The 19,856-nt window shown below is 57.6% G+C and overlaps 2 protein-coding genes across 8 annotated transcripts in view; one reads left to right on the forward strand and one right to left on the reverse strand.

Moving 5' to 3' along the window:
- Nucleotides 1-1,046: 1,046 nt before the first annotated feature.
- Nucleotides 1,047-1,636, reverse strand: MRPL41 (mitochondrial ribosomal protein L41). The gene has a single exon (XM_019756723.3). It carries the CDS (start codon nucleotides 1,537-1,539, stop codon nucleotides 1,132-1,134), a length of 408 nt encoding a protein of 135 aa, XP_019612282.1. The 5' UTR covers nucleotides 1,540-1,636; the 3' UTR covers nucleotides 1,047-1,131.
- A 64-nt stretch (nucleotides 1,637-1,700) lies between these two features.
- PNPLA7 (patatin like domain 7, lysophospholipase) overlaps nucleotides 1,701-19,856 on the forward strand; it is a 67,267-nt gene continuing 49,111 nt past the window's right edge. For 3 of the 7 annotated variants that reach the window (XM_074331433.2, XM_074331434.2, XM_074331435.2), the window contains exons 1-12: nucleotides 1,715-1,808; nucleotides 3,967-3,998; nucleotides 5,333-5,407; nucleotides 5,536-5,623; nucleotides 5,977-6,056; nucleotides 7,446-7,537; nucleotides 7,685-7,825; nucleotides 8,316-8,475; nucleotides 10,465-10,545; nucleotides 18,334-18,462; nucleotides 18,824-18,904; nucleotides 19,618-19,726. In XM_074331433.2, the coding sequence (XP_074187534.2) occupies nucleotides 3,969-3,998; nucleotides 5,333-5,407; nucleotides 5,536-5,623; nucleotides 5,977-6,056; nucleotides 7,446-7,537; nucleotides 7,685-7,825; nucleotides 8,316-8,475; nucleotides 10,465-10,545; nucleotides 18,334-18,462; nucleotides 18,824-18,904; nucleotides 19,618-19,726 (1,066 nt within the window). In that variant the 5' untranslated portion in view covers nucleotides 1,715-1,808; nucleotides 3,967-3,968. Of the gene's footprint in view, nucleotides 1,809-3,083; nucleotides 3,480-3,966; nucleotides 3,999-5,332; nucleotides 5,408-5,535; nucleotides 5,624-5,976; nucleotides 6,057-7,445; nucleotides 7,538-7,684; nucleotides 7,826-8,315; nucleotides 8,476-10,464; nucleotides 10,546-18,333; nucleotides 18,463-18,823; nucleotides 18,905-19,617; nucleotides 19,727-19,856 lie in introns of those variants that run through there. The other 4 variants (XM_074331436.2, XM_074331437.2, XM_074331438.2 and 1 more) reach the window with 3 other exon arrangements.

A 19,856-nucleotide genomic window follows, 5' to 3' on the forward strand; every position in this document is an offset into this window, starting at 1 on the left:
GCTCTCAAATGTTTCCCTTTCTTATGTGGATTTGACTTTCAGTTCTTCCTACTTATTTAAGTAGTTATTTATATTAACTAAACAAAGGGTGTGTTTTTTACAAATGCTACTTTGTAACACCAGTAGTTTCCTGTGAACTTCTAAAAAGATCACCTCACACGGCACTGAAGTGCTGTTAGCCCGCTTTGCAGATGGCGGGTCTGTATGCTGTGTTGCCTTAGCCGCTGTGAACTTGAAATGTCAGTGTGGCGGGTTAATCACACTTCCTCATCCTGGCTTTCGTGAACTGAGTACCTTCCAGACTGTGGACACGAGTAATCCAGCATCTAACTGGGTTTGTGACCCACCTGACTCCCTCCCACAGACAAGGGCATGTTGTGCCACGGCCACTATTGAATTTGCCAGTTCCTTAGCATCACTGGTACGATGTATGTGTTCAGAGTCAGAAAACACGCAATAACACTTTGCTCTCATTTTCTGATGAAACGCAACGTCCCGTGTGTCAGAGTGCATTATGAATTATTCCATGCTGACTGATCAATTCCCACCTAAGGGCCCATTTATTTCAATAGAGAAACGCTGAGCCTTCCTTTAGTGTGTGTCAGGCTTGTCACCAGTTAAGCCGAGAACATAGATCTGGTGGGCTATGCACTGAAAGGGGCGGACGCAAAGAGGAAGATCAGATTGCTAGAGAAACCTTCGTTGGGCACTAACTCCCTGGGCAGCCTCATCTTTAGGTTTGCCCCAAGGGGAGCAGCTTCTTTCACCTGACAGCCCCCCCCCGCCCCCCACACACAAATAGCTGCTTTGGAAACTGTCATAAAGAAGATGCCCATCGCTGGTTACTCGGAGTGAAGCGTCTGGGGGGTGAGCTAAGAGGCGACCGCGTGGCGCGCTCTGCCCTGTGCAGGCGCCTCCTCGGCTAAGGGACGTGCGCTCGCGGCGGCCTAGTTCCCGGAGCCACAGGGAATGGGCTCCATGGGAGCGCCGCCTAGGTCACCGCGTGCTCTCCCTGCACCACGACCGGACGCTAGCGACACACACCATGGGAGCCAGGCTCTTTAATAGACAGGACGCGCCCGCCCGGCCGAGGGGCGCGGGGACGGCGGGGACGGCGGGGCGCGCGCTCGGCTAGCGCGGGAAGTTCTTGGGGTACAGCCGGAACAGCTTGCCTTCCTGCGTGGGCTCGAAGCCGTACTTCTCCAGCTGCGCGGGGTCGAAGGTCCCGTCCTTGAAGTCCTTCTCGATGGCAGGCGCCACCGCTTCCCGAAAGAGCTGCTCCGCCGTCAGGGGTGTGTCCGTGCCCGCCGGGGCGCGGTAGTTCACGTAGGGCTTGAGCTTGAAGCCGGCCAGGTCGGGCACCACCAGCTCCGGCACCATCTCCTGGACCACCACGAACTTCCCGCCGCGGGCGTGGACGCCGGGGGCCTTCGCGCCGCGGCCCTTGTAGAAGGAGCGCGGGCCTCGCTTGCTGGTCCACTTGCTCATCCGGTCAGCGCCGCGCACCAGGCAGCGAGCCGCCCCGCTCAGCAGCCCCATGCCGGCCCTCACCCGCCGGCCGCAGCGCGCCAGCAACCGCGCAGCCACAGGCCCCGCCGCGCGCAGCTTCCGGCGCCCTCGGCTCGCGCCGCAGCAAGAGCCGCTCCGATTGGCTGCGCCGCGCCCAATGCGCAGCCGCGGCCTTGAGAGGGGGCAGGCCTTGGGGGACCCGGCCAATGCGCAGGGAGATCCGGCGTCGCGCCGACGCGTCGGGAGCGGGACGTCGGGGCGGGGTGACGGGGCGCGGGCGCCGGGAGCGCGCCGTCCCGGTGAGTGACCGCCGAGCGCCTGGAGGTGGCGAGTTCGGGGTCCGGCCCCTTGGGGAGGGGGAGCCGGCAGCGCCCTCACTGCCCCACGGGCCCGCCTGCTCTGCGCTGCGCGGGGAGCCGCTTGTGGGAGCCGCAGCCCGCGTCCTCCCAGTCCCTCGGCTGTCAACCGCTGCCCGCAACCCCGTAACACGAACGCCCCGGACCCGACGCCTCTGAACCCCACACCCCTAACACCGACGCCCCGGTAACACCGACGTCCCCCAACACCGACGCCCCGGTAACACCGACGTCCCCCAACACCGACGCCCCGGTAACACCGACGTCCCCCAACACCGACGCCCCGGTAACACCGACGTCCCCCAACACCGACGCCCCGGTAACACCGACGTCCCCCAACACCGACGCCCCGGTAACACCGACGTCCCCCAACTCCGACGCCCCGGTAACACCGACGTCCCCCAACTCCGACGCCCCGGTAACACCGACGTCCCCCAACTCCGACGCCCCGGTAACACCGACGTCCCCCAACACCGACGCCCCGGTAACACCGACGTCCCCCAACTCCGACGCCCCGGTAACACCGACGTCCCCCAACACCGACGCCCCGGTAACACCGACGTCCCCCAACTCCGACGCCCCGGTAACACCGACGTCCCCCAACTCCGACGCCCCGGTAACACCGACGTCCCCCAACACCGACGCCCCGGTAACACCGACGTCCCCCAACTCCGACGCCCCGGTAACACCGACGTCCCCCAACTCCGACGCCCCGGTAACACCGACGTCCCCCAACACCGACGCCCCGGTAACACCGACGTCCCCCAACTCCGACGCCCCGGTAACACCGACGTCCCCCAACACCGACGCCCCGGTAACACCGACGTCCCCCAACTCCGACGCCCCGGTAACACCGACGTCCCCCAACTCCGACGCCCCGGTAACACCGACGTCCCCCAACTCCGACGCCCCGGTAACACCGACGTCCCCCAACTCCGACGCCCCGGTAACACCGACGTCCCCCAACTCCGACGCCCCGTAACACTGATGTCTCCCAACCGTCTGACCCCGGCGTCCCTGTAATACTGAAGTCCCGCAATCCTGCCGCCCCAACCCAATGGCCCTTCAGCCCCTATACCCCCATAATACCGGTTACCTAACCCAGACACCCCTTAACCTGCCATTCCCCTAACTCTGACGCCCCTAACGCTGACAGCCCTCCAACCCTGCTGCCACTTAACCTACTGCTCCCCTAACGTGACTCCCAGGGCCGTGCAGGCCCCCAAGCCTCCGGCCCAGGCCCCCAGTTCGTTGGGTGGCCTTTCCTCTGGCTGCAGGGCTGCCCGGGTGGAGAACGCTAACCGGTGCTGGAGGTGGTGAGCTCTGCCCCAGCGCAAATCAGCGGTGTGGGGAGACTGGCACCTGGTCAGGGCAGTAGGAGGCCGCAGAGCTGGGGTTGGCCGCCTGCTGGCCCTTGAGGACACTCACCTGAGAAGTTTCCCACCTGGGCTGGGGAGTGCACAGGACTTTTGGTCCCACATCTGCCTCTGCTCCCTGGCTTCCCAGATGGGATTTTGGAAGAGCTAAACCTCCCTTGTTGCCGCTGTCCTGTGGGGCCTGGGAACTGAAAGGTGAAGCCCCGGACGTGGCTTCTCCCCACTGGACAGAGGCCAGGTGAGCAGGGCTGGTCTCCAGTTTGTCATCCCTAGACCCAACACACCCACCTGAGAGCTCAGCCACACTGAATGGGAGATCCCCAGGCAAGGGCCACCAGGGAGGATCTGTGAGCCTGCTGCTGCCCGGCCCAGGCCTGTGCCCCGCCCCAGCTCTGGGAGGCCCTGTCTGTCTGCACTCAGCCTCCGCCTAGCTGCTTACATTCCCCTCCATGGCCTGGGAGAGGAGCAGGGACTAGGTTCCTGGGCAAACACGTGAGGGCTGTTTGTGGAGAGGGATGTGGCTCTCATGCTCCTGGAAAGGCAGCTTCTCTTCGTGGAGAACAGTTTCTTCTGGGTTTTCCTCTCAATGAAAACGTAGTTTAAGGAGGAAAGGAGCCTGGGGAAAGGCTGAAAGTGTGGCTCTCCCACGTTAGTGCAAGCGGCTGGAACACATGCCCTCGTTGGCATCAGTCTATCTTCTCACCTTGACTGTGTTTCCTTTTCAGCCATGGAGCAGGAGGAGGATGCCAGCCCGGAGGTACGGAACAGGAGGGTTCTGGTGACGAGTTCCAATTAAGGGCGCTTCTGGACCTGGAGAAAGGGTCCGTTGAGTGCTGGCTGCCAAGTGTGGGAGCGGCAGTGTGGGCCTCTGTGCCTCTTTCTGCCCCGAGGTCACAGTTGCCGGTCTCTGCTTCCCTGTAGAACTTCGCCTGCTTGTTTTGACTGAGGATCTTTTCCTCTGTGGCACATCTGTAGCCACATCACAGAGACCTTTCTTCCTAACCTAGACAGTTTGATGCATTCAGACAGCGAAGAGCTAGAAAAGTCTGAGGTGCCAGCCATGGAGATTGTGTGCATAGGCGAGGGGACTCCGTGGGTCCTGTCCTTGGGTAGTCCTGGCTGTCCCGGGGTGGTGGCTGAGCTCCGAGGGACTCTTCAGTGAAGGTTGTGACTGTGGGTGCTGACGCGGTCTGGGCCCGGAGGGGCTGGCTGCCTGGGCTCTGGAGCAGAAGCCCCCGCTGTCCCGTTGGCCTCCTGAGCGCACAGGTTGAGTTCTCTGGACCAGCAGACACTGTCCTGATGGCAGTCTGCTTGTGAGACGCTGTCCAAGGGCCCTTCCAATTTCCTTGGTTTTTTGGCACCGATATTGTGTCTGATCCCGGCTCGCTGAAGGATCAGACACGCTGCTTGAGTCCTCGGCACTTGTGCAGAAACTTGAAGGGTTGGCAAGTGTCCCCACCCCATCCCGTACCTGGCTGCCTGAGGGGGAGGCATGTGGCTGTTGGCTGCTCTCATTTCATCTCCATCCTCTCGGGAATCTGCTGGCGTCCTCCACATGGGTGGCCCCAGCCTCTGCCTGCTCACTTCTCTCTTCCCTCCATCCCTCGGTGCTGGACAGCTAAAGCCCCCAGTAACTCTTTCCTGGGGCCTGGTGGGGGAGCAGGCTCGTAGCCCTTCTCTGCTGGGAGCTGGCATTTCATGTTCTCAGAATCCACATGGCTCCTTGGGGTTTCTTAGCACTGCTGGCTCTCGGGGTTCCATGTGCCCTGGGGCCAGCAGGGCGTGGTCCTGTCAGTGACCCAAGGGCACTGAGAGCCGGCCTCTGCGCCCCTGGGCCAGTGGGGCATTTTGCTCTGGACTTGTATCCTGAGGCCTTGGAAAGCCAAGGACTCAGGGTTCAGATGTGTTAATGATGTAGTTAAATGCCCAGAGCATTTGTTGTCAGCACAGCACAGCTGCCCAACTGGCCCCTGGTGGCTGTGGAGACAGGTCTCTTGCTGTGCTCCTTGGCTCTTGGGCTCAGCACCTCGCCTCCCTGGGAAGCCCGGGCCGTGCCCGTCCTGTCCTTGCTGACCGTGTGTTCTCCTCCAGGCTGGCGTCTGCGTGGGCACCGCCCTGCAATCCTGGTGGCTGCAGTTGATGGAGCAGCATTCACACTCTACCATGGTATCCGCCTCACAGGCTCCCAGATGGCTGTCCCCGCGGGCTGCCCGGCCCCTCGTGTCAGCCTGAGGTCGGGGCTGGGAGGGGTGGGCGGCCTTGCTGACGGGCACTCTGTCTGTCATCTCACCCAGCTGACGGGCATGGCGATTGGAGCCCTCTTGTCCCTGGCCCTCGTCGGCATCACCGTCTTTTTTATGTATAGAAGGGTTAACCAGTTCCGTGAGTATATTGCTTCAGACTGTGCTCGGGGGGGCGGGGGAGATTCGGGTGACTTGCCCTGTGTTTCAAGCTCTGGGGAGCAGCCCTCAGGCCCGTGGTGGCTTTTGTGGGACACAGGCCGAGGCCAAGCCCATCGGATCTGTGGAATATGAGTGTGTTCTCACGAAGTCTGAAGGCTTCCGTGACAAGAGCTGCCATTCCCGCTTCCTCTGGCCCGTTCGTCACAGCCCTGGGCCACTGGCTGCGTGCTTTTCCCACGTGCTGTGTGACGGAGCAGGGGCAGGACAGGTGCGTGTGCGCCTGCTGCCCTGGTGGAGCCTCAGGCCCCGCGGTGCCCTTTGCTCCCCTTGCAGGACACGTACAGCCCGCCCCTCAGTACAGGTTCCGGAAGAGGGACAAAGTGATGTTCTATGGCCGGAAGATCATGAGAAAGGTAACCTGGCCTCAGGCCCCGCAGGATGGGGGCCCGGCAGCCCGTGGCGTGTGCTGCTTCATCCCGCAGCCCTGGGCCGCCCACGCCCAGAGGCGCAACCAGCTGGGCAGGGATGGCTCAGGGGCTCAGGAAGGTTTGGACAGGGCTCAGCCGGATTAAAGCAGGTGCAGAGTGAGGCCCCGTCAGCCCTGTGAATGACGTTTGTCTTAACCAGAAGAGAGGTCAGCAGGCCCCTTCCAGAAACATCCCTGGGTGCGCGGGCACAGAGGGTTCTGGCTCCAGGGCTGCGATTGGTGGTCATGCCAGGATTTGGGGCCAGGTCCCCACGAGGTGGAAGCCGCCATCAGGAGGACCAGCAGCCTGGTCGAGCCCTTCCTGCTGACCCCGAGGGGAGGGAGGGCCCAGCAGACTGCCAGAGACCTGCTGTCCTTGAGGTGCAGCGCAGAGGAGCCTCTCGGGTTGTAAGCAGGTTGCACCGTTACCTCATGTCCGTGGTAGAAAACTTGAGCTATCAGACCGGGAGGTGTGGGCGCGTCCTTGCTGCGTCTTCTGGTCTCATCAGTGTCAGGTGCTGGCAAAGGGAAGAGAGGCTGGGGCTGTCGATGCGCTGTGGCCACTCTGTGGGGGCTGGGCCCTGGAGTGTGGGACGGTATGGGGCCTCGTGCAGGGCCACTCATCCCCCCATGGTCCTACTGAGGCCAGCAGCGGCAAGCTGCACCTGGGCTGCGGAGCACAGGAACGTGGTCCCATGGGTGGGACACCTGGGAGAGCGGGGAGTTGTGGTCACACACCCACACCACAGCTGAACCGTGGGCTCACAGAGCCCGAGCACCTGCCACTATCCAGGGTAGGAGCCAGGCACTCACACCACCATCCAGAGCATGGAGTCAGCCTCCACAGTGGGGAAGGGGCGAAGAGCTTTCCAGACCCAGGATGGGCGTGCAGGGACCGGGATGGGTGTGCAGGGACCGGGATGGGCCTACAGGGACTGAGACAGGTGTGCAGGGACTGGGACAGGTGTGTAGGGCCAGGGATGGGCATACAGGGACCAGGACAGGTGTGCAGGGACCAGGTTGGAGGGAAAGGGAGGCAGGCAGGGCCAGGGCGCAGGCCTTTTAAATGGCTGTGGGAGGGGCTGCCATGCCAGCATGAGGGGGGAGGCGGGACAGCACCACCCTCCAGGCAAAGGAGACACAGGAGCTCTGTGGGCGGGCGCTAACTGGGGACATGGCGTGTAGTGCATCATTGTCAACGGCACCAAGGATGGTAGACCACGTCCTGGGCAGGCTGGTGTCAGGACTGCGGATGACCCACAGGCAGGTCCTGAGGCTGAGAACTGGATCTAGCTGGTCTCAGGCTCACCACTCAGCCTCTCCTTTCACTCTACAGGTGACCACACTCCCCCATACACTTGTGGGGAACACAGCAGCGTCCCGGCAGCGGGTAAGGAAGAGGACCAAGGTGCTGTCTCTGGCTAAGAGGTACTGAGTACCCATCAGCGCAAATCGCGTCCCAGCTGCCCTCCCTGGCGGCACTGGCGAGCCTTCTGACCTCGCTGCTGCCGTGCCCCTGTCCTGCCTCCGGGCTCGCAGCACATATTCCAGCTGCCGTGAACCTATTGCTTGTAGGATCCTGCATTTCAAGAAGGAGTACCCCACCCTGCAGCCCAAGGAGCCCCCGCCCTCGCTGCTAGAGGCTGACCTCACGGAGTTTGACGTGAAGAACTCTCACCTGCCCTCAGAAGTTCTGTACATGCTGAAAAATGTGCGGTAAGGCGCTGGGCCCGGGAGGCCGTGCTCGCCCTCCTGCCGCAGGGAGCGGGGCCTCTCCGCTGGTGCTTCACGGCTGTCAGTGTTTTCATATCCAGGAGGAAACAGAGCGAGTGTGCCAAGTGTGGGGCTGGATCGAAGGCCACAAGTCTCGGTCCCTTCCATATCTCCCCAGAAAGCCCCTTTCTTCCTTCTATTATTGTTTCTTCATCCCGGGAGGGTGCCCCTCGGCCTGGCCTTGGCTACGCATCTGGTTCAAGTCCCTAGTCTCGGCCGCAGAGTTCTCTGATCTGATGGGAAAACAGCTTATGGGAGTTCCCATAGTTTAAGCCTCTGTCCCGACGGAGATCCCAGGCCGCGGCCCTGGAAAGCCTGCCCTGTGGGTCTGGCCAGCGGTGATGTTGGCCTCTACCCCCGTCAGCCTCCTCCGAATGCCAGCCGCCTTCCCTCCTGCCTGGAGGGCGTCTCCCGAGCATGCTGGTTCTTGCAGGGTCCTGGGCCATTTTGAGAAGCCACTGTTCCTGGAACTTTGCAGACACATGGTGTTTGTGCAGCTGCTCGAAGGGGAGCACGTGTTCAAGCCAGGGGAGCCGGACACGAGCATCTATGTGGTGCAGGATGGACGCCTGGAAGTCTGCCTGCAGGACGCGGTAAGGCACCTGCCTGCCCTGTGCGGGGGCTGCGGGGCCAAGTGGAGGGTGCGAGTCGGTGGTGTATTTCCTAGAGGTCTGCGCTCTTCCAAGTTTTTGAAGTTTTTCACTGAGAAATTAGGGCAAAATTTTCAATTTTAGTTCTTTGGGGAAAAAGGCACACTTTGAGCCCAACACTGGAACACAGGTGCTCTTTGGACGTTGGTGGTTGTCTTTTCCTCACGCACATGTGTGCCTTCTGTTTAGTGGGTTCGGGGCATTTGGTGGTTTTAGTTCTGCATCTCGCCTGATACGTCCCAGGCACTTTGAAATACCTCTTCTACTTCCTCAGGAGCCCCCCAGCGGTTGGCTATCTATCTCCACGATCAGTTGTACCATTGCCTTCTTTTCAGGTTTCAGGTTATAAATCATTTTCACTCTTAAGACAATGAGAAAGGTACTGATTCATTTGGAAGCTAAGTACTTGCTTTCTGCCTCTGTTAGATTGTACCCTTTAATCACAGTTGCCGGGGTGACCTCCAGGCCAAACCTTCAAGGTCCCGCTGCTTTCCACGAAGGCGTACGGGTTGATTTACCCTGTGGCGTGTGACCTGGGCTCGCCACCGCTCATTGCTGTTTAAAGCAGACACTTACTGAACCCCGACTGACGAGGTTGTCCCCAGCTGGATGGAGTTCCCAGCTGTGGAGCCCTGGGGCTGGGCCCTGACCCACGTGGCTCGTGCATGTCTTCATGGCTTCTAAACCATGTGTTGTCTGTGTAGAATTCTCAGCGTGTAGCTTTGTCTACGGCTGGACTTAAAGGGGCAACTGGACAGGAAATGGACTTTGTCCAGACTTCTCCAGCCGGGCTGTCAGCATGGAGGGCTATGGCCGTGCAGCGGGCACGCCTCCTGAAAGCCTCAGAGCCTTTGGGCCCGTGGAAGGGCTCCTGGGTGACTAGGGCCAGGTTTGGACAGGTTCCAAAGGTTTTCCTGGGTCCGATACAGTCATGCCCCGAATAATGATGTTTTGGTCAACAGTGGACCATGTATACGGTGGTCGTCCCATAGGGTTATGATGGAGCTGAAAGTTCCTGCCGCACAGTGACATCACAGCTGTCGTAACGTCACAGCGAAACGCGTTACTGACTATAACTTTTCTACTATGTAAAATGAAATAGTTTACGCAGCAATAAAGTTACAGTGAGCTAAGGTTAATTTTTCAGTGAAGAAAAAGTCCTGTTTATGAATTAGTGGGCCTAGGTGTCCAGTGTGTGAAGGGGACAGTCGTGCAGTCATGTCCTGGCCGTCACATCACTCCCGCTCGCTCGCTCACCACTCACTCACCCAGAGCAGCTGCCAGTCCTGGAGGCTGTTGCACAGCAGGTGCCCTGAGCGGGCGTGCCGTTGTTTTCCTCTGTGTTTTCATTGTCCTTTTCTATGTTTAGATACACAAACACTTACCATTGTGCTGTAGTTGCCCACAGTAGTCGGTACAGTAATGAGCTGTGCGGGATTGTAGCCCAGATGTGGGCTGGGCTCCCCCGCACGGCTCAGGTGGGCTATGCCATCTGGGATTGTGTAGGTGCCTCAGTGATATTCGCACGACGAGGAAATTGCCTGATGACACCTGATAAGGACGTGTCGCTGAATGATGCGTTAAATCCTGTGTTAAACCCCCAACATTGCAGGGTTTCCTTTCTCTTTTAATGCAGTGGGGACATACACGGAAGTGCTATTATCCGTGCTGACAATGACTAGCCCTTTAGTTGGGCCGGCACCCTCAGGTCTGGGTGTGCAGCCTAAGCCTCCCAGAGAGGACACACTGTGGGCTGAGCGTCTGCCAGGCTGCCTGCTTTCTTCGTCCCTCCTGTTCACTATCTGTCCTGTACTTTTGAGCTCCTCACACCCGAGTCCCACTCCTGGAAGCGGTGGTGGAGGTTGGCTTGCCCAGCTGGCCTGGGTCGGGCCTCCCACCAGCAGACAACTCTGCTCTGCTTCTCAAGCACAGGATGGCACCGAGGTGGTGGTCAAGGAGGTTCTGGCCGGAGACAGCGTCCACAGCCTGCTCAGCATCCTGGACGTCATCACCGTGAGTGCCTGGTGCCGCGCCCGCCCACTCTGGCCTGGCTGGCAGGTCCCTCAGCACCAAGGCCAGTGCCCTGTGGGGCGGGTGGGGGATGGGGGGGGCAGGGTCCACGCTGCATGTTCATGTAGACCTGGGCCTTTGCGTACAGGTTTTGGCTGTCTCTGAAATGATTGCTTTCTGGACATGGTCCAAGATTCAAGGGCACAGAGCGTCGTGCAGTGACAAGTCTCCTCCGTCCTTCCAGCCCGAGGCCCCTCCCTGGAGGGACCCTCCCTGATCTTGTGCACTGACATGCAGCTCTCTGGGCGTGTGGTCTTGCATGGACATCACTTCCTGTGTCTGAAGTCCCCTCTGTAGGGCAGGCAGCCCAGGTGTGCAGTGGGCTGTGCGGGGGAGACTTGCTGGACCTGGGGGGACACATCCCCCAGAGGCCGACCCACTGGCCACAGTGAGGACACCACAGCTCGTGAGCCATCTCGCGTTTGATCTTCACTGGTCTGAGCAGTTAAAAGACAGCCGCTCATGTTATCACACGATTTTTCAACTTCTTGTTATGGTAGTTTGCAGACAAACTCAAGGTGGGCAGACGGGAAAGTCAGTGTGTAGTCTCCACTGCAGATGCCTCGCGCCTCCCCGTTGACTTGAATTAATTCTGGTTTAATGGTCTTTTTCTTCGCAATCAGACCCACGTGCAGTAAGACAGATCCTATGTGCCCGTTAGCTGAGTTGATAAGTGCACAAAGCTGTGTAACTCAGCAGGTGTGTTTGATTTTAACCTGGCCCTGAACTTCTACCTCTTCCTTCGTTGCTGGCTGTATATTGGGCAGCTTGTAGCTCAGTGTCTCCAGACGTTGCCCAGGGGCGTCTCCAGAGCAATTAAGCCACGGCCAGGATGCCTGCACTCAGGGCTAGGAGTCCAGGCACGTGTCTGGCCCTCACAGCCGAGGGGCCCTTGGTGTGTGTCCTCCAGCCCAGACCTCAGTTCGTGTGCATGGCAAGCGGGTGACACGCTCTAAACAGAAACTTCGGGAGTATCCAGTGTGTTCACCCCGTCAGACGGGCAGAGATGTGCTCTGAGCTGATGTGGCGCCTGGGGTGGAGGCGTGGACAGGCTCCAGGGTCGTGCTCTGCTCCCAGGACCAGGTGTGACTTCACGAGACGCTTGGCCGGGGCTGAGAGGGACACCACCTCCTCTGAGCAGGGCCGACCCCCTTGGAAGGCAGGCACGCAGCCGGGGGGCACTCGTACCTGCAGCCTTGTGCTGGGACAGGGGACTCGGACGTGCAGTCGGGCCTGTGAGGGCCACCAGCTCCATGCAGGTGAACTAGGGAGTGATGGCTCCGCGCCCCTCCCTCGGAGGCCGGGATGGAGCAGAAGCAGCTTTGGCGCAGGCTGCTGGAGGCCAGTCTTGTGTCACTTTGGGTTGAAAGCCATCGGCACCGTGAGCTGTTACTTGTCGGGGCTCTAGGGAGGCTTAGATAAGCTGGTTGCTGTAAATGTCCTAGACCTTCATTTGGGCCGTGGGCATGTGGGGTGATTGTAGAAAGAAAAACCGCGGGAGCTTCTTGGAAGCTGGCTGTGAGACCCATGTGTGCTGAGGGCTTCTCCCCTGCGGCTCCCTGCAGGAAGGCTGGCCGGGGGTGGGGGACCCCATCAGCGTCCATAGGTCTGTCCTTTAGGGCAAAGTCCCATGCAGGATTCTGCCATGTCCTGCCGTGGTGGGACTGAGGGGGGTCGGACAGGGTGTCTAGAGGCGCCCAGCCCAGACGTGACGCGGAGCTCAGCCCTTAGCTGTGCTTGATGTCCTGGTGTGCAGACGTGTCTGCTTCCCCATCTGCAGGAGACCGCTAGGGCCAGCAGCGGGTCAGGGAGCGGGCGTGGCTGGCACAGGGTCGGTTTTCACCACTCGGCTCTCACCCCTGAGGGAAACGGGCGACTTCATTACATGGCCCTGTTGGCCCCATTAGCTACCACTGCCCCTCACATCTCATCAGTTTCCCAACGTTGTTGCACGTCTCGTCCGCTCATAGCATTTGCCTTCCTCCTTGGAGGTCTGCACCTTTGTGGTAGCGCAGAGATGACACATTTATCCTCAAGCCACCGTCGTTAGTGGGAGGTAGGCTTTAGTGTTACTTTTTCTACTGAAGTAACAGTCTGTTCTTTTGCCACTGAGACAGTTTTTACTTTATTTCATTTTTTTCAGTTTTATTGACAAATAACTGCCGTACTTCACTGTGTAAGTTCAAGGTGTGTGGCATGATTTTAGGTCTATCGTGGGATGATTGCCGCACAGGTCTAGTTAACATCCGTCTCTCACACAGACACAATAAAAAGACAAGAAAAAGCTCCTCGAGATGGAAGCTCTTAGGCTCCACTCTCAACACCTTTCCTACCCGTGGTCCAGCAGCGTCAGCTGTGTCACCACAGGCACAGGACAGCCCGAGGCTTACAGCTGGACGCTGGGCTCCGCCCACCTCCCTGCGGCCGCCTCTTTGAATTTGCATAACTTTGTTATGAAATATTTCAGATATGGCAAAAAGCACGACCTAGTGAGTAGACAGGCTGGCTGTTGCCCAGCTGTCAGTGGCCACCCCATCGAGCTGTAGCTCAGGTGCAGCTCCCCCCCTCCTCCCGACCTCTCCCCTCCTGTCCTCAGAGGCAGCTGCTGGTCCAAATTTTCTCTGGCTTTCTACAATACGTGATATGACTTTTCACAACTGACTCGTAAATGGCGTCACGCTGTCCCCAGCTCTTCTGCAGCCCGCTTGGTTTGTGCAGGGTTATTAGTGCAGGGTGGCTCCTCACAGACAGGTGTCCTGGTTGGTCATCTGCGCCTCTGCTGACCTGTCTGTTGCTGGTTGACCTTTAAGTTGTTTGTGACTGTTTTCTGTTGTGACACATGCTGGGGACCCCCCTCACACCCCTATCAGCACAGCCTCTCCCTGTGCTTTTCAGAGTTCCTCCGTTTTAGGTGAGGTTGAAGTTGTTGTTTTTCTGATTAAATGAGTCAATTTGAAAAATGAAATGCCCAGAGCCATTTTTAGTAACAGCTGCCGTGTGTCATTCTCCCCGCCTGCTCCCCCCCCCCCGCCACACGCTGGCTTTTCTCTCTGATTCGAGCAGATGAGAAGTGCTGGGAAGGGGAGGAGTGTAGAAGGGGTGCCGCTGGGGGGGCGGGTGGCAGTGGGGCACGAATGAGGAGGGGACAGAGCTGGCCTGTCATTTCCGTCCTTGGATACCTGGCAGATGACTGCTGTGGGCCGTTCCATGCCTGTTGCTCGTGGTGTGGTTGTAGGTCTCTTAGGGAACCATCCTCTGTATAAGCAGAAAGGATTCCAAGCAGAAGAAATAAGCGGAGTCCCAGCTGTCACTGAGGACGTCCTGAGACCCGCCACGCAGCGCTGCGGGCAGGCAGGGCCTGGCCAGGCTGCCCCAGGGCACAGTGGTGTCAGGAGACTGGGCGGGCACTCCGTCTCCCCTCATCTGGATTTGTGTTTGCGTGGCCGAGCACGTGAGAGAAAACCAGTTCTCGTCCCACACTATCTGTGTGACCTGTGAGGGCTCCTCACTGGGCTTTCAAGGAAGCAGGAAATTTCCAAAAGGAAGGTGACGCTCCAGTTCCACCGAGTCGGGGTAATGCCAGCAGCGCAGTCTCTGTCTCCTGCTGATGCAACCCAAACTGCACAAAACACGAAGAGCAGCTACCGAGGACTCTGTGAAAACAGCGGGTGGGGTGTGGGTGCCCACGAAGGTGAGTCCTAGTCTCCTCTCCGGCCGCCTGCCTCGGGCAGAGCCCCAGTGGGCAGGAAGCCGTGTTTCTGAGGGTGGGAGAGTGAGTGTGCACCCCTGAGTCTCTGTGAACCCCGACAAGTCTCAGGGCCGACCCAGCGTGGCACAGACCGGGGCACTGGGCCGGCTAATGTGGGCTGTGCAGGCCAGAGCATCACAGGCGACACTGAAACTCAGGGCACCGGAGCCCACTGCCCACAGGTGCTGGCGCACAGCTGTCGTCGGACCCTAACCAGCTTGATGACCTGCTGAAAACCACCGTTCTCCAGAAAACTAACCTAAAGCGAACAGTGTGAATAGTGTCACTGAAGACACCGATTAAAGGACGGGTGAACATACAAAGATCCGACTACGTGCTGGCTCCGTGAAACCCACTTTAAACAAAAAGACTCAGGTTAAAAATATAAGGATGGGCAGACCTATGTCATGAGAACTGAAAAGAAAACGGAGGAGCTATATTAATAGCAGACAGAGTAGACTTCAGGCCAAGGAGTGCCACCGGGTAAACAGGGACATCCGTGACCAAGAAGGTGCGGCCTCCCACGTGTGTATTCACTTAACAACAGGATTTCAGAAGTGGAACAGAAGCTTAGAGAACGGCAAGGGGAAGCAGATGCAGTTACAGTTGGCGTCTGAGGTGTTCTCCCGAGACCGGCCGTCTGAGCAGCACCACAGAGCGCCCTGATGTCAGCCACTGAGAGGACGGCACGGAGCACTGGACACTGGACGCAGCACTGCATAGCACACGCTTCTCGAGTGCACGTGGGGCGTTCTGGGCCATGAAACACGTTCACACATTTCAAAGAATTGACATCATGCAAAGCATGTCCTCTGATTATGATGGTATTAAACTAGCAACAGTAACAGAAAGAACTGCAGCAAAATCCCCTAAATATTTGCAAATTTAAAAGTACACTTCTATATAAAACATTGGTCAAAGAGAAGTTACAGGGAAATCAAAACACTTCAAGCTAAATGAAAATGAAAATAGAAGATCGACTTGTGCAGTGCGGTGGGTCGTGCATAGAGGCAACTTGATAAGTAACATGCTTGTACTAGGACAGAAAACAAGGCCTCACGTCAGTGAGCTCAGCTGCTTCCTAGAAGAAGCTAGGAAGAGCAAGTGAAAATGCAAAGCCAGCAGAAGGAAGAGAGTAGGAAGGATAAACGCAGAAATCGGTGGGATTGAAAATAGAAAAATAATAGAGAGAATCACTGCAACTCAAAGCTGGCTCTCAGAAAACATCAATAAAACAGAGAAGCCTCTAGCAGGGCAGTGAGGAGAGGGGAGACACAAACCACCAGTGTCAGAAATGAAAGGAGACATTTCTGCAGACGGCAGACAAAGGTGAACACACCTTTATCCCCACAAAAGTCACCAACGGAGTTGAAATTGACCACGTCCTGGGACAAGACCAGCTCCGAAAGCTCCCTCTTAAGACAGATTATTTGAGCAGTCCTGTGTCTGTTGGATTTGTGACTAAAGTCTTCAGAAGGACCTCTCTAGCTACCCTGTTTCTCCGAAAATAAGACCTAGCCGGACCATCAGCTCTAATGCGTCTTTTGGAGCAAAAATTAATTTTTTCATTAGACACATTAGAGCTGATGGTGTGGCTAGGTCTTATTTTTGGGGAAACAGTACAAGTGGCTTCATGTGGAATCTTCAACTTTTGAAGGAGAAATCGTGCTAATTTTATATCAACTTGCAGACAGTGCAAAGGAGGGCATACCTCCCAACTCACTTGTGAGCCCGCCTCACCTGGCTCCCAACCCAGACAGACAGCACAGGAAAAGAAAATCGCCATGATCTGAAACACAAAAATGCCCCATAAAATACTAGAAATTTGAGTCCCCCAGTATATAGAAGAGGATACTACGTAATGGTCATGTGGAGTTTGTTCTAGGGATATGGGATTGTTTCATCTTTCAAAAAACAGTCCGTATGATTCACCAAATCAACAGACTAAAGAAAACCCATATTGTCACCTCAATAGAGGCAGAAGCATTTGACAGAATTCAGCACCCATTCGTGATACAAACTCTCAGAAATTAGGAAAAGAAGAGAATTTCCTAAATCCATTAAAATTGGGCATCTGTAAAAACTCACAGCTAACCTCCTACTTCATGGGAGAGACTGAACATTTTCCCTCGAACATCGGAAACAAGCCCAGACTGACCGTTCTCACCACTCTGACCCAGCACCACCTGGGGGCCTCGCCAGGGCGGTGCGGGGAGAGAAGGAAATCTGAGTCATGCATGTTGGAAAGAACAAAAAGAGACAGTCTCGTTTGCAAAGGACATAGAAAACCCTGCAGAATCTGCAGGGAGTACTGGAGCTTATGAGCGAGCTTACTAAGGCCACAGGGTCAATAGATGAGCCCAGTTGCACTTCTGAATGTTAGCAATGAACCGTTGGAAGCTGAAACAACAGTAGCATTTGTAACAGCACAAAACCCACATAGCAGGTGTGACTCTAGCAATACATGCAGGGTCTGGGTGCCGAAAACCACACGTCACTGATGGAGATCACAGAAGCCTTAAAAATCGGAATGTGCTGTCTCCTGGCTTGGATGACAAAATATTGGTAGGAAGGCAGATCTGCCCAAATTATTCAAGGTCATTCCAATCAAAATCTCTGCAAGTTTTTCTTCCAGAAATAGATAGATTGATCATGTAGTTACATGGAAGGCAAGGAAGTAGGATAGGTAAGCGCGTAAAAAAGAACCAGAAGGACTCACACCTTCTTCAAGTCGTACCACAGGCCCCAGTGACCAGGGGGTACAGTGGTGACACGCAGGTCCCCTGGCCACCAACAGGTGCAAAGGTCAGCGCAGGAGAGACAGTGTCCTCGGCACCTCGCCCGCACCTCACTGTAACTCAAGGTGGGTTGTAGCCTATGTACCCAGATTTCTTAGACCTGACACACACAGCATGACCCGTGAAAGAGAAAGGTTGGTGAGTTAGACTTCACCAAAACTACCAACAGTCAGCCCACAGGCTGGGAGAGTACTTGCAAAGCACACATCTGACACACGACTTGTATCCAAAGTATGCAACGAACTCTCAGAACTCCACGTTAAGATAACAGGCGACCCATGGAACAGCAGACAAAAGGGGTGAGCAGATGCTTCAGTGTAGGTGACGATGGCATCAGGTGAGCACACGGCAGACGCCCTGAGCAGTCATTCAGGAAGCGAAGGGTGAGGCCATCTGTCCACTGCAGCCCAGTGAGCACAGACGATGGAATCACAGCCAAGGACTGAGCAGGGTCTGCAGCCCTTCGGGTCCCCAAGGTCGGCAGCGCCCCCACCGCCCACACCCGCGCACGTCTTCCTCGTGGCCAGCCCCATCCTGAGGCACCACGGACTTGCCCGGTTGGGAGGTGACAGCACAGGTGCGTGTGTGTGCGCGTTGTTGCTGGTGGGATGCAAAGTGGTTCAGCCAGTGGGGATAGAGCTTGGTGGCTCCTCAAAAACTGTGACCCAGAAGTGCCACTGTTGGGTGTCCCTCAAGGGGAGTAAAGAGTGTTCACGCAGACCCTGTGTGAGTGTCCATGGCAGCCTGACTCCCAAGTGCCCCACGCCGGAAATGGCTAGCTGTCCTGTAGCTGCCGGACAGAGGAGGAAACCGAGGCGTCCGGCAGCCACCAGGGAGTACGTGGCGTGGGTCTCAGGTGCACGGTCACAGTGACAAGAGCCAGACCCTGCGTGAGACCCTGTATGTGACATTATGACAAAGGCAGAGCCATCAGGACAGCACAGAGCTGGCTGGTTGCCAGAAACCAGCGGTGGGAAGATGGTGGTGACAGGACTCAGCTGTGCCCCAGGGAGGGCGAGGCCACTGCATGGGGATACCTCCGCGGAGGCCACTGCCTGGTCTTTTGCCCTGGGTGTCCTTTGGCGGGTGACCTTGCTGGAGGCTCATGCAGGTGGGAGCGGGGCTTTGGAGAGCCGGGTTCCGAGCTCTGAAGCTGGGAGCAGACAGACGTGCCTGTCGTTGCAGGGCCACACTGCACCGTACAAAACCGTGTCGGCCCGCGCTGCTGTCCCGTCCACCGTGCTCCGGCTTCCAGCTCTGGCTTTCCAAGGAGTCTTTGAGAAGTATCCCGAAACCCTGGTGAGGGTGGTGCAGGTGGGTCGCTTCTCCAGGCCACCGTTCCAGCTGCGTGGCGTCCCCGTGGCATCCCTGTGCGGGTCCCTGTGTAGGTCCGCGGGAAGCAAGCTGGCAGTGTGGCTTCTGGGCGGGTGCAGGAAGGACAGGGCATTAGACAATCTCTGTAGCGTGTACTTTACAGTAAGTTAGTGTCATAACCTCACAGCGGTCTCCATGTTTTGCCACCATCCCAGAAAGAATAGCTTTAATTTAAACTTCTTGCTTTGGAGTAATTCTAGGTTTACAGAGAACTTACAGAAACAGTGCAGAGCGTGTGCCCCTAACGCTGACACCTCAGGTGACGTGGAGACGTCAGAACTAGGGCTCCCATCTCTCGCAGATCATCATGGTCCGGCTGCAGAGGGTCACCTTTCTGGCGCTCCATCACTACCTGGGCCTCACCGCCGAGCTCTTCAACCCCGTAAGTGTCCTGCAGGCCCGGGCACTGGACGCTCTGGCCTGCCCACAGGCTGGGGGCGGGCCCTCCCAGATGCCACAGTCCGTCCCTCCTGGACACTCGCCGCCCGTCTTCCAGAGGCCTGTCTGTCCCTGCGCCTCCTGTCCAAGAGAGTCTGCAGTTTGTGCGACTCCTCTGGTCACCTGGCACACGTCCCCTGGAGGCTGTCACTTCCTGTCCCCTGGGGTCCCTTGACTCTCCTTCGAGCCAATGGCAGTGAGGTGGGATTAAGCTCGCTCCCATTCCAGAGTCCTGTGAGAAGGAGATGGGACAGCGATGACCTGCTCTGTCCCCGTAGCCTGAGGTGCGCCTGGTCCCTTGTAAGAGGGAGATGTCTCCGTGCAGCGCTCTTCTTCATCAGACTCCTCACTTGCTGACATTGAGGCTCTGTCGTCCTCATTGGCTGATGTCTTAGGCAAATCCTTTTGTTCTCTACGTTGTTTTTCACCGTCATGAGGAGTAGCGAGTCTCCTGGCATTTCTGAGCATTGTTGAGACTGGCTGGAGTTGCTGAGACAAAAGCAAGCTGGGTCTCTTGCCTGAAGCCAGCCGGCCTTCCGCATAGTGTCTGCTGACCCTCCATTCCCTAACGTGGCTTTTCCTCGAGGGTTTCATGCTCGTCACCCAGAGCCTCGGCCCAGGATGCCTGGGACAGTCTGCGTCTTTCTCCCATCCCAGGAGAGCCAAGCCATCCCCCTCGTGTCTGTGGCCAGCGTGGCTGCCGGCAAGGCCAAGAGGCAAACAGGTGGCGGCCCCGAGGAGCGACCCCAGGACTCCCGCGACCCAGGTATGTGCTGGAACCTACCTCCTGTTCCGCCGGCCCTCGCCTCACCCGCAAGCTCCCCATCTCCGCAAGGACTTGGGTCCTGGAAAAGCTATTCGGGTTCTGAGCTCTGAGCTCTCAAGAGGGGTCTCGA

The sequence above is a fragment of the Rhinolophus sinicus genome, chromosome 16, assembly GCF_057876585.1.
Source record: "Rhinolophus sinicus isolate RSI-liver-muscle chromosome 16, RSI-T2T, whole genome shotgun sequence".
NCBI lineage: Eukaryota > Metazoa > Chordata > Mammalia > Chiroptera > Rhinolophidae > Rhinolophus > Rhinolophus sinicus.